The sequence below is a fragment of the Dicentrarchus labrax genome, unplaced genomic scaffold (assembly GCF_905237075.1).
Source record: "Dicentrarchus labrax unplaced genomic scaffold, dlabrax2021, whole genome shotgun sequence".
NCBI lineage: Eukaryota > Metazoa > Chordata > Actinopteri > Moronidae > Dicentrarchus > Dicentrarchus labrax.
The window spans coordinates 19,986,362-20,002,124 of record NW_026136705.1 but is presented as its reverse complement, the minus strand read 5'-3'; the positions used below and the strand labels follow the sequence as shown (position 1 = coordinate 20,002,124).

The following is a 15,763-nucleotide window of genomic DNA, read 5'->3' as shown; positions in this document are numbered from 1 at the left end:
TGCGAGAGCAATCTTTGTATTTCATTGCTTGTGCAGTTGATTCCTCACACGGCCTCTGAACAACCTGAAACAAACATGGCTTCTGCAGGTCTCCAGATCTTTGGCATCTTTCTGGCATCCATTGGCTTTCTCGGAGACATCATCATCTGTGCCCTGCCGATGTGGAAGGTGTCTGCTTTTATTGGGAACAACATTGTGACAGCACAGATCTTCTGGGAAGGCTTGTGGATGAATTGTGTGAAGCAGAGCACCGGACAGATGCAGTGCAAGGTCTACGACTCCATGCTGGCTCTGCCCCGTGACCTGCAGGCGGCACGGGCCCTGGTTGTCATCTCCATCCTGATCGTCTTTATGGGAATCCTGCTTGCTGTCGCAGGAGGAAAGTGCACCAACTGCATTGCAGATGAAGTGGCCAAGAGCAAGGTGGCCATTGTTGCGGGGGTGTTCTTCATCGTCGGTGGTATCCTGTGCCTGATCCCTGTATCATGGTCTGCTAATGTTGTCATCAGGAACTTCTACAACCCCATCATGATCGACGCACAGAGGCGGGAGCTCGGAGCGTCGCTGTTCATCGGTTGGGGATCAGCAGGACTCCTACTCATTGGAGGTGCCCTTATGTGCTGTCAGTGTCAGCAGCGTAAGGATAGCAGATACTCTGTCAAATATTCTGCCCCACGTTCGGCAGCCAGTGGAGGAGCCTATGTTTAAAATGCCTGCAAGTATTCTGAAAGTCTTCATAGCTTACTCTGGCAAACTGGACTGAATTCCTTTTTTAAGTCATGTTTTATCATATCTTTAAATCAAGTGTTCTACTTTTTAAATAAATTTAAACTTCATAATCACGGTTTTCTCGTGTGTGGGGGGGGGGTGCATGCATGCTACTGTCTTCAGTGAAGACAAAGGAAAGTTTTAAGATGGTTTGGTCTTGACAAAGCCTTGATTGGCTGACTTCAACTTAGCTGGTCTGGGTCCCTCGTCTAGTTTTCTAATAAGTTTTAACAACCAAAATCCCGTCCTACGATGGCTTTGCGTCTCGTTCAGTTGAGACCAAAGTTAAATCTTGACATCTCTCTGGTGGGAGAAAATACAAGCCTAAAGTGTTATGCCAGGTTGTGTGAACTTGAACACATTTGAAAGACTTTACATCTGCTGCAGAAAGCAAGTGTTAACTGTCAAAATTCTGTATCCCAGAGAACCGGTGTTCTTGAGAGACCCTGAATCTATGAACTACCTTGTACACTCTTTACTAAAGTCTATTAAGCAGTACATTTGAGATTTTGTTGAATTGCACTTTTAAAAAAAAAAAAAATCCTTGTTGGAAATTTGGTAACTTCAAAGCTACTTACACCAGTGCTTTTACTACTTTGACAAACTGCTGTCTTGGAAAACTACTCACTCAGCTAATGTTGCAAGAATCTGCAGCTCTACTTAACTCAAGTTGTCCAATTATGCAAGGCAGGTTGGTTATAAAGGGGCTGAGTCAATGGTTGCAAAATAGTGGCACTTCAGGGGGGAGGAAATATAAGTCATGGTATACGCTAAAAAGGAAGTGTTCAGTACATTCTGACGCTAACACTTATGTAACAAGTGGTTTTTAAATGCTTGAGTATAGCAAAATGGGTACTTTCTTCAGAGGTTTAATTCGTTCACCCTGGATTATATTGTGTTTAGTGCGCTCTTATTTTGACATGAAGGCAACATGAGTTACAACCAAGATTCACTTCACTTTCACGGAGCTGATCATAGTATAGACTTTGGTGGATATCTTTATTAGGTACAGGTGTAACTATGAACAGTATTGGCTCTGTCATTTCTCAGTGAGCCAGCATGACCAATAGACTGACAGAATGCTTTGACATGTCAATGTCTGTTTAAAAAAAAAAGGCCTATCGGAAAGAGCTTAAACATGTCAACATAAGTAATGTCAGTTTAGTAAGTGATCTTACTTTATATTTTAACAATTTTTCAATCCAAAAGTGGACAATTTATATTTATCCATCATTTAATAGTTTTGTTTAAATGATAAATCCCCTCCAAAATATCATGAATTACCATATCTTTTTTTAGTGTCATGATTTTTGTACTGACTATTTTGTTGTATATCCAATATATGTAAGCTTACATAGATAACCATGAATGTATCTGTGGAAAGGTGACTAACTCTGCCTACTATAACCTCAACACATTATACATTGTTTAATCCATACAAAAACTGAAGTGTAAAAACAACTTATTTTACTTGGTGTTTTGAGACTTCTGGTAGTCTTGTCAAGGTGCAGCTGTTTCACTTTAAGTTTTTGTGCCAAGCTAAGCTAACCGGCTGCTGATTGTAGCTTCATATTTATCTTACAGAAATGCGTGGAATCAATACTGTTATCAAACTCCCAGCAAGAAAGTGTATTTCCCAAAATGTCAAAGTACTGGGACAGGCAGTATATCTGATTTGTCTACACTACATTTCTCAAACCAGGAAGACGCCTTTCAAAATATCTTGTTTCTTTTCATATTATAATCATGTGTATGTATATGTTTTAAATTGAATCCCACTGTTGCGCATTAATTGAACAGGTGCTGATAGAGGTACTCCTTCTTTTCATGTATTGGCTTCTCTCAAGTGTTTTTCTTTTTTTTTAACCCCCCAAGCTCTGTACAAGTTAGAAACTTTTAGGAAACATTCATACAATATGTAATTTCAGGTTTAAAGTGATTCTCAGATAAAGTCTGAACTGAAGATGTGAAAGCGTGACTTAGTGCTTCAATCCATTTAGAATTTGTGACCAAAGCCTTTTGTTTTGGTGCACAAAGCAGTTATTCAAGCATGATTGCTTTTGTTAACAGCTCTCTCCTCCTACTTCTTCACAGTGAGCAGGAATCAGGACAAGCAGGAAACCTGATCCACAGAGTAGCAGAGTCCCCTCCCTTTTGCTCTTCCTTCACACACCTGCAGTGCAAAACCATTCAGCAAAACACACAGCAAAAAAACATACAGCCGAGTGAAAGCCTCTGGTAAAAATGATCTCCAGCTCAACAGAAGGTGAAATTTGTTGCTGTTTTTGAATTTGTGGCAAACATAAACACCTGCCTTGGATTAGTTTTTGTGGCAAAATGCGGACTCAGCTCGTTGGTCTGTGTTTGGCAATCATCGGATTTCTTGGCACCATCCTTATCTGCGCACTGCCAATGTGGAAGGTGACAGCCTTTATTGGGGCAAACATCATCACAGCTCAGGTCTTCTGGGAAGGTTTATGGATGAACTGTGTGATCCAGAGCACGGGTCACTCGCAGTGTAAGGCATACGACTCTGTTCTGGCTTTGCCACAGGAACTGCAGGCTTCCAGGGCTTTGATCTGCGTCTCCATCGCTGTCAGCGTGGTGGCCATCGGACTCACTGTGGTCGGGGTCCGCTGCACCAACTTCTACCGTGATGACTGGCTGACCAAATCTAATGTTGGCCTGGCTGGAGGTGTGGTGTTTATATTAGCAGGGCTCCTGTGTGTTGTACCTGTAAGCTGGTCAGCTCACAGCATCATCACAGGTTTCTACAACCCCCTGGCCACCCAGGAGAGGAGGGGAGAGCTTGGTGCTTCCATATATGTGGGCTGGGCGTCTGGAGCTCTGCTCATCATTGGAGGAGGGGTTTTGAGTAGCACCTACAGATGCTGAGGATGAGGAGAAGAAAGCGAAGAGAAGAGTATGCGATGACATCTATCAGATACAGACTGTAGTAAAATGTACAAAAATGTATTAACTGTGATGGACCTTCTTTGTTTCAGTCTTAGATCAAAGCTTCTTTTCAACCTTAGTTAAATTGCACTATACTGACATTTTACAACAAATCAGTTCCTTAACTGTGTAAAACATTATGAAATCTGTAGCATATTGAAGTGTACAGCAAATTGCATGACCAGGACATGCAGTGTTTATGATTGTAGAGGAATGAAGATTTAAAACATGAAGGTTGAGCTAATAATTGTATATATTACAGGATGTTAAATGAAAAATGTTGAAAGGTCCAGTGTGTAAGATTTAGCGGCTCTATTTGCAGAATATAATATTTATACATATTCTTTCATTAGTGTATAATCACTTAAAAATAATAATCATTGTATTTTTTTTACCTTAGAATGAGGCGTTTTTATCTGCAGTGTCCATCCACGAAGTCCACCATGTTGAACAGTCATGTTTCTAGAGTAGACCAGACACTGGCTCTAGATAGGGCCTTTCACATTTGAAGGGGGGAGTGAGGCAAGCAATCTACAAATTCTCTCTTAGATGACACTAAATTGCACACACTGGTCCTTTAATGCAGACATCCAAGTTTATGTGAAGTGTTTTACTATGCATAGCACAAATTGTGAATTGAATTCTGAAAGAATATTCAGTTTTTAAGTCCTTGAGAGACTATTGGTGTTTAATCAGAATCTTAAACAGTATTTGTTTAAACTGCCAGTGTGGTAAGGAAATGTATGTTTATTTGCAACAAGACAGTTTTACTCAGAGACAATTTTCAATAATCTGAAACTGAATTATGCAAAATTATAAAAAGTTATTATTACTCTTTATCACTCTCATTACACAAGGGTTGTGAAAGAAGTTGAACTGTTCTGGAAACAACTAAAATGTCTCAGTTTCCATCCTTTTTACTCAGTATTGAGTTATTGAAGTATATATTTGCTTATTGGGTTCAGTTGTTTCCATCTTTTGCCACATGAAGTGGAAACTCATTTTTTGTAACTGAAAACAATAAAATCACTTTGTATTTTTGTAAAGAAGTTCTGCGTTTATTTTGTCTCTCGCACTATTATTTTTAAAAACAACTGCAGGTTTTTTAGCATACTGCAAGTTACAAAAGTCACCCTCCAGAGATATATGATGCTCAAATAAATAAACAGATAATAATAGACGGAACAAATATGTTAGTTTGAGAACTCCTGTGATCTACATCAGCCATTTCAGTTTGTATAAAAACCTGAAAAACCTGCTTTGGTTCTAGTGCCGAGGTATTTAAATAATGTATATTTACAGACACCTCACAAGCTGCCTCTCTAGACCACATTTGCACATTTCTGTTGATCTTTGTGTCATCTGACTACTTAACATAACAGCAAAACATAACCGCTGACAAAAGGATCTTCCTCTCTATTTCAGTAGAGATAAGACAAGGGGAATGCTTATTTTCTCCTTTGAAAACCTGTGAGGAAATCTTAAGACTTATAGAATTTGCTCGAGTCACTGTGGATTATTATTGGTGAATTATCTTTTTTTATTGTAGCTCTTGTATCTCTGGTTTTAATTTACTGCTGCATAACTACATATTTTTTTAATGGAGGGTCATGGCAAACAGATTGGGGGCTTGGCACTGGTCATGATGGGGGTTTTGGGAGTGTGTTTAGTGTGTGGACTGCCAATGTGGCGCGAGACATCTTTTGTGGGAGCAAATGTTGTGACTGCACAATCGGTAAGTTGATATACTGTACATCATAGAGAAATTAATTTCACTTACTACATGTTATTTTGAATCATTATATGATATTTATTAAATTAACAACAGAAACACAGACTTTCAAAACACAACATAAATGTTTGAAGAGAGAGATATATTTTTAACTGTAATGAATTGTACTTGTGTAGTTGTGCTGATGTTGATGTGTAGATTTTTCTATAGTCAGTGTGATAGAGACTATGCAATGGTATTGTGTGTACAAGAATGTTTTCAGTTTCTGTTTGTTCCTCCCCAGTGACTACAGATGGACATTAGCTTAAATCATCTCTTCTAATTTTGAGATGAATGTTTGTGTGCATTGTCCTTGTTTAATAAAGACTAAATTATGTTATGATAGTCGTGTACATTTATGTATGTCACAGTATAATGCTGGATTACACTGAAATGGTCTGTTTCCTTATTTACCAAAAAATTTAAAACCAAAGACTTTAAACTGAATTTGGACTTCTGCACCAAGAGTATAATTGAACATATAAGTTGCTACCTCACCTACATTAATAAATGAACATCCTGTCCAGCTCTTTAAAACTCACTGACGATTCCCTCTGTCTCTGTATTAGGTTTGGGACGGTCTGTGGTTACACTGTGTCTTTCAGGCCACAGGTCAGATGCAGTGCAAGAGACACACAACATCCATCACTATGACCCCTGACATCCAGGCTGGGCGTGCCCTCACATTGCTCTCCATCATCGCCGGCCTCCTGGGCTTCATTGTCACCCTCATCGGAGGAGGCGTAGCCAACTGTAGTGACGATCCACCTGAGCCCTTAGAGCCTCCGACCACCTCTTCCTCAAGAAAGAAGGTGCTGAATTTGTATTCATATTGCACAGACATACATTGTAGCAAGGAAATTATTCCGGCTATTAATTCTAAAATTGTGGGTTATCGGTCTTGTTTATAACATCTGTTAAGAATATGCACTATGTAGTAAAAAGATCAAAAAGAAGAAAAGAATAAGGCATTAAGATTATGACACATGGTCCTTCTGCAAGACAGTCAGAATTTAGTAAAAATGCAGAGGCCACCACCTTTACGATCTCAGTTTAGATTTTGCTTAATATGTCAAATAACCACAAACTTTGCCACACAGGGTTTTTGAGGCCAGGCAGTTGTCCAAGTAACCGGTTGGCAATCTTTAATATTTAACATGAGTATCTTCTGAAATGGTCAAGGTGTATGTAAAACCTTTTTTGTAAGCTTAATAGCCTTTATGTGTAGTGTAGGTTTTTACTGCGTTCACCATGATGGCCTCAATCGTTTGTCTGCAAACAAAAACATAAATGCCATGAAAATAAATTTAAATCGCGGATATCCTTTGTTTCTCCAGGCATCTCTGCTGGGTGGAGCTCTGTGTGTCCTAGCCGGCATCCTGTGTCTGGTTTCAGTCAGTTGGTCAGCAGCAGCAACCATCTCACTCTACAACGATCCCTTGGTGGTTGCGGCCCTGAAGAGAGAGGTGGGCTCCTCCATCTACATAGGCTGGGCCTCCTCTCTGCTGCTCCTGCTCGGCGGTGTTCTGATGTGTATCGTCTGTGGGGAGAAGGAGAGATCACAATCTTCGAACTACTCCTACACGCCATACAACATCAACACATTCAGTGACGGCTCATCCCGTATGGGCGGTCTGAGGTCTGATTTCATAAGATCAGACAGCCCCAGGAGGTTTGATCGTCACACGTCAAGTTGGACGGGCATGTACTCCAAGCATCCCTGAATAGAGCTCAGAGTGGGGTTGGGAGGTGTAATCAGCCTCAGGCAGGGGAGGATCTGGAAAAATGTTCATGGGGTGGCAGGAGGGTGGCATGGAGCCTTAAGGGGGGGAAGAAATATATGTTGATTTAACTGCAAACAATCAAATATATCAATATTTGCTTGGACTCACTTTTACCTCACAATTTTTACATTATTGTGGAACATTAGAGAAGCATTGAATAGACACATGTAAAGGTGGTAAAGGTTGTTTTAATTTCAAGTCTTCCAAAATATATTTTTCCTAATACATGTAATTTTTCATTTAATTTAAACCTGTTACTTAAGTCTGACATTTTGCCACAACCGATAATTAAATTAAATGTATCACTTTCTTTTTTTTTTTTTTCAAGTTATTTTTTAAAATCAATCTAAATGAATGTGTGAAATTTGACTGCATTTGACACCAAACTGGGGTGGCCGGGCATTTTTTAGAGGTGGCACCCCTCAAGACCCGCCCTTGGCCTTAAGGGACACAACACAACCAGGAGACTTTGGGAAGTAAGCTAACCCGTAATCTGTCAAACAGATCAGGGACACCAGACAAGGGTGAAAGGCTTATTCATGGGGATGAAGCCAAATCTGGTGTGTGACGATTGCAGCAGAGCCACAACTGTGCCAAGGGAATGTTATTACAGTGTGTCCTAAATCTGGTTGGTTGGATCTGCACTGATCATTGTTCTTTACTGAGGGTGACTGAACACAGGAATTACATAGATGTTAACAGTGAGTTTCTGTCATTGTCATTTCTGCTTATGTCAGATCAATAAAGTTTGACATCATTGTTATTATTATTCAAGATACCTGGCTTTACAGGCTGCCAGTGGATTAGTCATTAAAAGCTCATGCTGTACAGCCAAATATTGTAATGTTATAGACCAACTAAACCCAATTTAAATAAATAATAATAATAATGGTAGTGGCATTTTTTATTTAATGATTAAAAAAAACTGCACTTCCCTTTATATGCAGGACTGAGGAAAAGTTATTCAAATTATCATCATTTAGAGAAACTCCACTTTAATACAATGACTGATCTGAATGAAGGTCCACTACATCTTTCTGGTGCCACAAAGTGCCACAACATTAACAAAGTGCTAATGTTTCAGATTTGTGTTCAAGGACACGTTTGCCTGTTCAGTGAATACCTGCTGCATCCCTGCAGTCATGTGTGCATTCAAACACCTACTGTTCATGCCATTACACTCTGAGTGCCGCTAGTATCGATTGGCACTGTGATCACTCTGGAGGTGATGTGCTTTTCTGGGAACCATTTCAAAGCTTTTGATCTTTGCCAATCAGAAGAGTACCATTTATATTCACTGTGAATGACTGTCACATATTTCCGTGATACTGTAAGAAGTTAGATTTCTCAAGAGGAACTGCTTTACTCACTCACACACTCTCTCTCTCCTTTAGACTGATTTATATATTTTGATATATTTTGTCATACATACTATACTATAGTTATTATGTATTATATATGCTGTACTATTCTATATGTTTTTACTACTACTAAATCTCACGTTATATTGTATATTCCATACTTTTTTATACTGTACTGCGGGGGTCTCCGAACTTTTTGAGAGTGTGGGCTATCTAGAGGGAGAAAATAGAATAACATGGCGTTGTTAGCCAATATGACTTGAAATTATAATTGCAGGTGTCAAAGTTATGTTTTCTTTGTTTGTGATATTAACACTGAGGGATCTTATGGGAAATTTACACAAGATAAACCAATTAAATGATAGGTAATGAAAATCTAAAAGTGCAACTCAGAGAAAAAGAAAAGAAAAAGCAGAATGCAGAAGGGCAGAACAGAGAAGCATGGTTTCAACTCATGTTGTAAAGGCTAATCTCAATACACTTTTTAAATTAATCATTTTTATTTCAACTATATTTCTATATTAATACAGACAAACACTGAGTATCATTACCCATCATATTACTTATTATTGTGGTGTATGCTCTTTACCACCAGACTAATCACATAATTTTGTCTTTAAATGCTCTTGTATAATTTCTATTTTTTCCTCAATTCTTATTTATGTTTTATCTCCTATTATTTTTTTTGCTTTTTTTATATCTCTTGTATTCTTTTCCCTACTGAGTATCAATCAAGGCTTGTTGTATCTTAAAATAAAGTAGAAACTGAGATTGCTACACTGACATTTTTGAGTGTTGAGTCTTGGTAAGTCCCTCTAGGATATAATTAGTAACGTCCAAGGAAATACTGTGCTTCTGTACTGATGAAGGATTTCAAATAGCTTTTGAAAGGTATACAACAACCATGCTTGTGCATTGATGAGAAACATAATTAGTCCGTGTGCTGTATTTAAATTATTTTGTCCTTATTATTGTCCTTAAAGGGGCTTCTGTGTACATCTGAAACTTTTCTACTGGTGCTGAGAAGCAATGTGGTCAGGTGAGATTTCTTCACAAACCAGTTTCAGCTAAGAGGCTACTTCCGAAAACTCCTCCTCTGACTTCTTCTTTAACAACCAAACCTGTGAGTGACAAAGCCATAGTCAACTTCTCCTCTGAGCGGGCAAAAAACCACTACCCGTTCTTAGTAACACACAGTCTTACCTCTTTGAAGAGATCGACAGAGCCTCAACATGGTGTCTGGTGGAAGACAGATTCTGGGTATGGCCCTGGCCATCATCGGCTTTCTGGGGAGCATCATCATCTGCGCTCTCCCTACCTGGAAAGTCACAGCCTTCATTGGTGCCAACATTGTCACTTCTCAGGTGATCTGGGAGGGTTTGTGGATGAACTGTGTGACCCAGAGTACAGGCCAGATGCAGTGCAAAGTCTATGACTCTCTCCTGGCCTTACCGCAAGACCTGCAGGCTGCCAGAGCTCTCACCATCATTGCCATCATCATTGGGGTCTTTGGGATCTTTCTTGGCGTGGCCGGTGGCAAGTGCACCAACTTTGTGGAGGAAGAAAGGGAAAAGAGCAAAGTGGCCATCGCTTCTGGAGTCCTCTTCATCATCGCAGGCCTCATGGTGCTTATCCCTGTTTGCTGGACCGCCAACACCATCATTCGTGATTTCTACAACCCCGTCATGACCAACGCTCAAAGAAGGGAGCTGGGGGCCTCGCTCTACATTGGCTGGGGCTCGGCGGGGCTGCTGTTCTTGGGTGGGGCCCTCCTCTGCAGCTCCTGTCCCCCCAGAGATGAGAACGACTATGATGTGAAGTATGCCAAGGCTCGCTCTACGGACAGCGGCAAGGCCTATGTTTAGATCTAAGCTGGAAGCAGAACTTGGACAGTTTTATGGGAAGAGATAAGAAAAAGAGTTTATGAAAGTCTCACCTTCTGTTCGTCCCATGAACATGAGTCAAGTTCCACAATTTAAAAAATGAATATCTAAAATATGATTAAAGTAGATAGGAACATTTGCAGTATGAATGTGTAACTTAAGTATATGTTTTAGTCTTAAAAGGGTCATATGTGTTGTAAACATGCAGTATTTTTATTCTTTATGCAATGTTTTGTATTTTACACCATTATGGACACTTTCACACAGTTTTCCTTATATTGTTTAGTTTATTTTGTTTATTACTCACACTCACTCAGCGTGTTCTCTATAATGTGTTCAGAACATGTGTGTTAAGAGCTGCTTTATACAAAACAATTGTATATTTATGTGAAATCTGCCCCTGTAGTTACTGTTTTGTGTCTAAGTCTGATATTTTGGCTCTTCTTTCTTGATTAAAATAGTTGAATACTGATGATTATGTGACTTATTGAGATATGCTGTTTAAGTAGGATTTTCTTTGGTTGTTGTTTTTCTCTTTTTGTATTATTGTATACCATTAAAATGTAGGTCATTTGAGCATGTGTGGCTGGTGGTTTTTATTTTTTCAAAGGGAAGAACAGTTACAGTGGTGACAAATGCCAAAAAAACCCAGCTGAGCAGTGGATCTGGTTTTTCAGGTGTACATGAAAGATTCCTTACAAACAGGTTGACAATGTGTGTCCCTCCTGCTATAGAGACCTTGCTGAATAAACAAAGACACTGACTAATAACTGTGTTTGTGTGGATGTTTAGAGTTTGAATGTGCGTATGTAGTACTGCCTCTTTTTATCTGATAAGATGATCTGTTTGTAAACTTTTGCACAAGATACATTTCTTATGTCCTTTAAACACAATTATGTGAAAATCTAAGTTTGTCATAATGCTTTGGGGAAAAAATTAATAGACAAACAGTATCTTTCTGAACTTTACAAGGACAGCAAGATTAAAGATTATTTTGAGCCTGATTAAAAAGTTAAGTAGTGTGTATATTTGTGTGTGTGTGTGTGTGTGTGTGTGTGTGTGTGTGTGTGTGTGTGTGTGTGTGTGTGTGTGTGTGTGTGTGTGTGTGTGTGTGTGTGTGTGTGTGTGTTTGGGGAGGTTGAATGTTTCAAACTGGTTTTTCTGTGCAATAGCCACTGCTAGAATGAAACTGGTTTTCTCCCAGGAGATTGTGTTTCACATCATTCTTCTTTTGTTACACCAATACATTCTGCATGTATGCATTACGCACATGAATACATACATTGCCAGAGGATGTTTTAACACACACACACACACACACACACATATATATATATATATACTGAGCTTATTTTCAATCCAATTCAGCGATTCTGCAGAAAGATGGTGTCTGGCAGAGTAAAGCTATGGAGCGCCTCATTAGTGTGCAAAGTCAAACAGGCAGAAGTTTATCATTCTCATTGCTCTATCCAAAGCTTATTGTTTCCAAAATGATCTTGTCAGAGGAAGACAGTGAGGGAGGGGAAAAGATGATGTCACAGTTTCACAGCTACCTCTCTCTCTCGCTCTGTTTTTCTGTCAATCTCCTCCCCTTTCTTTCCCCAATAGAGTAGGTGTGGTGCATCTACACCTGTCCAGTAGCACACAGGCAGCCGCTCAGGTGACAGAAAAGACTCTGAGGCAGAGGAATTAAGACAGAAGAGACAGAGAGAGAGAGGGGGAAGGAGAGGACAGCAGTTAAGGATACAAAGGAGGAGGGGGAGAAGGAGGGAGTGTAGGCTGTAAACAAATGAATTGAGGCTGAAGTGAGACACACCTGGAGTCAAGGTTGCTGGAGGCTGAATAGTCAGAGTCCGACAGGGCTCTGCGCTGCTGGGATAGATTTTTCAAAGCACTGCAACAATGTCAAGAAACGGAGGTGTATGAGAATGGCAACATCAAATGTTGAGAAAGACTGACACAGAGAAGCTAGTCGAGATACAAGAGAAGAGAAGAGAAGAGAGGAGAAGAGTGACCAGAGAGATCAGGAGTGAAAACAAAAGAAGCTACACAGACAAAGAATAAAAACATCAGAACACTGTTCGAAGGTCTGTAAGGATTTCTCAAACAGCTTCAGAGATCTTCCCTCCACCTCTACATCATGGCCTCTCTGGGGATGCAGATGCTGGCCAGTGCCTTGTGCCTCCTGGGTTGGGCAGGGGTTATCATCAGCTGCATACTGCCCATGTGGCGGGTCACTGCCTTCGTGGGCAGCACCATTGTCACCTCCCAGACCATCTGGGAGGGCATCTGGATGACTTGTGTGGTCCAGAGCACGGGGCAGATCCAGTGTAAACCGTACGAGTCTCTGCTTGCTCTCAGCACAGACCTGCAGGCCGCCAGGGCGCTCACCGTCCTCGCCATCACCACTGGCAGCATGGGCCTCATCCTGGCCTTTGTTGGAGGGAAGTGCACTCGCTTTTTGGATGAAGAAGGAGGTGGCGTTAAGGGTAAGGTGGCTGTAGCAGCTGGGGCAGTGTTGATTGTCACAGGGCTGCTGTGTTTGATTCCAACGTCGTGGGCAGCCGGGGCCGTTGTGAGGAAGTTTTACAGTGCCTCCATTGATGCCCAAAGGAGGGAGATTGGAGCCTGTCTCTACATTGGCTGGGGAGCCTCCATCTTGCTTATTCTGGGAGGGGGTTTGTTCATCAGCTCAACATGCCCCCTCAAAGCACATGACGCAGACAAGAGCCCCTCTGTCCGCTACCTGGTGGTCCGCTCCTCCAACGGGTCCAGCCAGGCTGGTTCTCATCGCAGAGCGCCACCAGCAAAGTCTCAGCCTGTTGGAGCGGTGTTTCCCAGGTCCCAAAGCTACGAGGGGGCATCAAAGACAAGGCCTCCCTGGGAGGACGTGCCAGAGCAGGGCTTGAGGCAGGAGTCAGAAATATCATGGGCACCATCAACAAAGTCTCAGATGAAAAGACCAGAGTCGATAAAATCTGAACACAGTGAGGCACTGTCTACAAAGTCTCAGCTGAAACGAGCAGAAATGGAAGAGAATTTGTCAGTTGAGAGAGAAAATGAGGATGCATCCTCAAATCCAGCGAGAACATACCTGTAATATGGGGGCGCACACATATACACAAATGCAACATGTTATTTAGAAGTCGTAGTTTACTTATTTTGTGATTGTTTACTGAAGTATGGTTGTCTTTATACTCCATGTTGCTCTGCTCGAAGGACAGAAGGGAAAATGTCTGGACTACATTCCTCAAAATGCAGGAGAATATGTGATGTGCACTAAAACTGTACTTAAAACCAAATACAGAAACAAACCAAATTCAGGTGCAAATGAAGTATGCCATTGTTGTTTTCCTTTTCAAAAATGTGCTTATTTAAAGAATCATTAATTAATGATTGGCATTAATTTTGACATGTTAGGTTTGCCATGCTAATGTTCATATCAGCTTTTTCTCTCACTGTATAAAAGCACTGATGAGTACAAATCTGTCCGCATAAAGAATTTTATTTTACCTCAAACTTTTTAGCTTGTTTGTCTGTTTCCACCATCATTACTTATCATTATAATTTTTAATTCAAGTATGTGCTCATTTGATGAGCTCCTAGGCCATTAAAAATCTCCACTTGCTGCAAATAAAAAGTAATTCCTTTTGTGTTGCACCGGATGCAACACCGATGTCATGTCGATTTCTGTAAAGGCTTTGATTTTGCTTTTTGTAACAACTGTGAAATGTGATTTTATGTCTTCTTGATTTGGACAGATATTAAAAGATATTTGTAGGTTTACTTTTCAATAAATTACTGTAATTCTTTAAAGCAAATCGAAAGTGTTTTTAATTTATAAATTTATTAAACATGCTAACATGTCAGAAATTAGCTGAAAAGAGCCTTTTCTTTTAAAGTTTACAACAACCCTCTGGACCTTAAGTCCTCTTCCTGGCTATTAAAATCCACAGGACAAACTGGTTTGACAGAGAGTGTGGTAACAGCGACAGTGTTAGAGGAAGGAGGCACAATGTGTTTACAGAGGACGCCAACTTGGTTTCAGTGCATCATGTTTCTGTGATGTCTTGTTTTGGATTTGCTTATTCAAATGTGCAGTAGCATCAGTCATATGCTGCCACTTTACCAAAACAAAAAATACAGAAGTTTTTACTTTAGAGAACACAGGTACATGGATATATAAATGAGAAACTACAAAAATAAGTAAGTAATACACAAATAAAACAACAATGAAATAAAAAATATATAAACTTCATTTAAATTAAAACAGCAGGTAACATCACTGGATGGATGACAGACTCATCCAGAGTGATCTAAGAAACCACAACATCACAAGATGCACTACAGGGTCAGGTAGCTTTGCGGATGTTAAAATAATCTCATTCCGCAAAACTTATGTTTTGTGTGGAGTGAAACGTTCAAATGCAAGAATCTATATTATTTATGACTGCACCATCTCGTCATGTTTGGCCAAGGCAGGTCACTTCATCACGGAATGATGATCATTTTCATCACATAGTCTTGTGTGAAACACTGCCATCTTGCGGTCAGTGGTGCACATCTATCTATCTATCTATCTATCTATCTATCTATCTATCTATCTATCTATCTATCTATCTATCTATCTATCTATCTATCCATCCATCCATCCATCCATCCATCCATCCATCCATCCATCCATCCATGTCTGTATGTTTTAATGATCCAGTAGGAACCGAACTGATTACATTTTACATCAAATCATCATCATCATCATCAAATGTTTGCAATATATTTGGCACCTATTACTGCTATTGTAAAATTGAGTTAAAGGTGTGATAAATGGGAAAGAAAAGTGTTTTGGGACCATTGTAAGTCTTTATTAAAGTCTTTATAACAGATATAAAACAAAGATCCCTGTCTGGACTTAAAAAAGTCCAGACAGAAAAAATTTTTTTTTTTTTTAATAAAAAAAATTTTTTTTTTTTTTTTCCAAAAAAAAATTAGGTGGGTTCCTATAACAACTAAATCATTTTGAGGATAGTTTATGACAACTCTGGGTTGTGATTATTGACTTTGAAGTGCTTTCTGCTTCCACAACATTAAAGCCTCCCAAACAGTAACTTTCTGCACTATTGACAGAACTGTGCCTTGGGCTGCACTATGCCTCACATCTGTCTCTATAAGCTTATAGAGACAGAATTGAGAAGGGCGGTCATAAATTGTTACAGAAGATTATTGTATGCTTTTTGAGAACTC

General features: G+C 39.8%; 3 protein-coding genes across 3 annotated transcripts; all 3 read left to right on the top strand.

The window, feature by feature from the left end:
* Position 1: 1 nt before the first annotated feature.
* On the top strand, positions 2-4,772 carry LOC127363421 (claudin-like protein ZF-A89). Its single transcript, XM_051399801.1, has 2 exons — positions 2-560; positions 3,093-4,772. Exons 1-2 carry the CDS (start codon positions 76-78, stop codon positions 3,661-3,663), a joined length of 1,056 nt encoding a protein of 351 aa, XP_051255761.1. The 5' UTR covers positions 2-75; the 3' UTR covers positions 3,664-4,772.
* A 91-nt stretch (positions 4,773-4,863) lies between these two features.
* Positions 4,864-9,424, top strand: LOC127363415 (claudin-4-like). Its single transcript, XM_051399796.1, has 3 exons — positions 4,864-5,458; positions 6,064-6,306; positions 6,832-9,424. The coding sequence occupies exons 1-3, from the start codon at positions 5,324-5,326 to the stop codon at positions 7,216-7,218; spliced, it is 765 nt and encodes a 254-aa protein (XP_051255756.1). The 5' UTR covers positions 4,864-5,323; the 3' UTR covers positions 7,219-9,424.
* Positions 9,425-9,744: 320 nt separating this feature from the next.
* LOC127363417 (uncharacterized) lies at positions 9,745-14,320 on the top strand. Its single transcript, XM_051399798.1, has 2 exons — positions 9,745-10,333; positions 12,633-14,320. The coding sequence occupies exons 1-2, from the start codon at positions 9,872-9,874 to the stop codon at positions 13,620-13,622; spliced, it is 1,452 nt and encodes a 483-aa protein (XP_051255758.1). The 5' UTR covers positions 9,745-9,871; the 3' UTR covers positions 13,623-14,320.
* Positions 14,321-15,763: the final 1,443 nt, after the last annotated feature.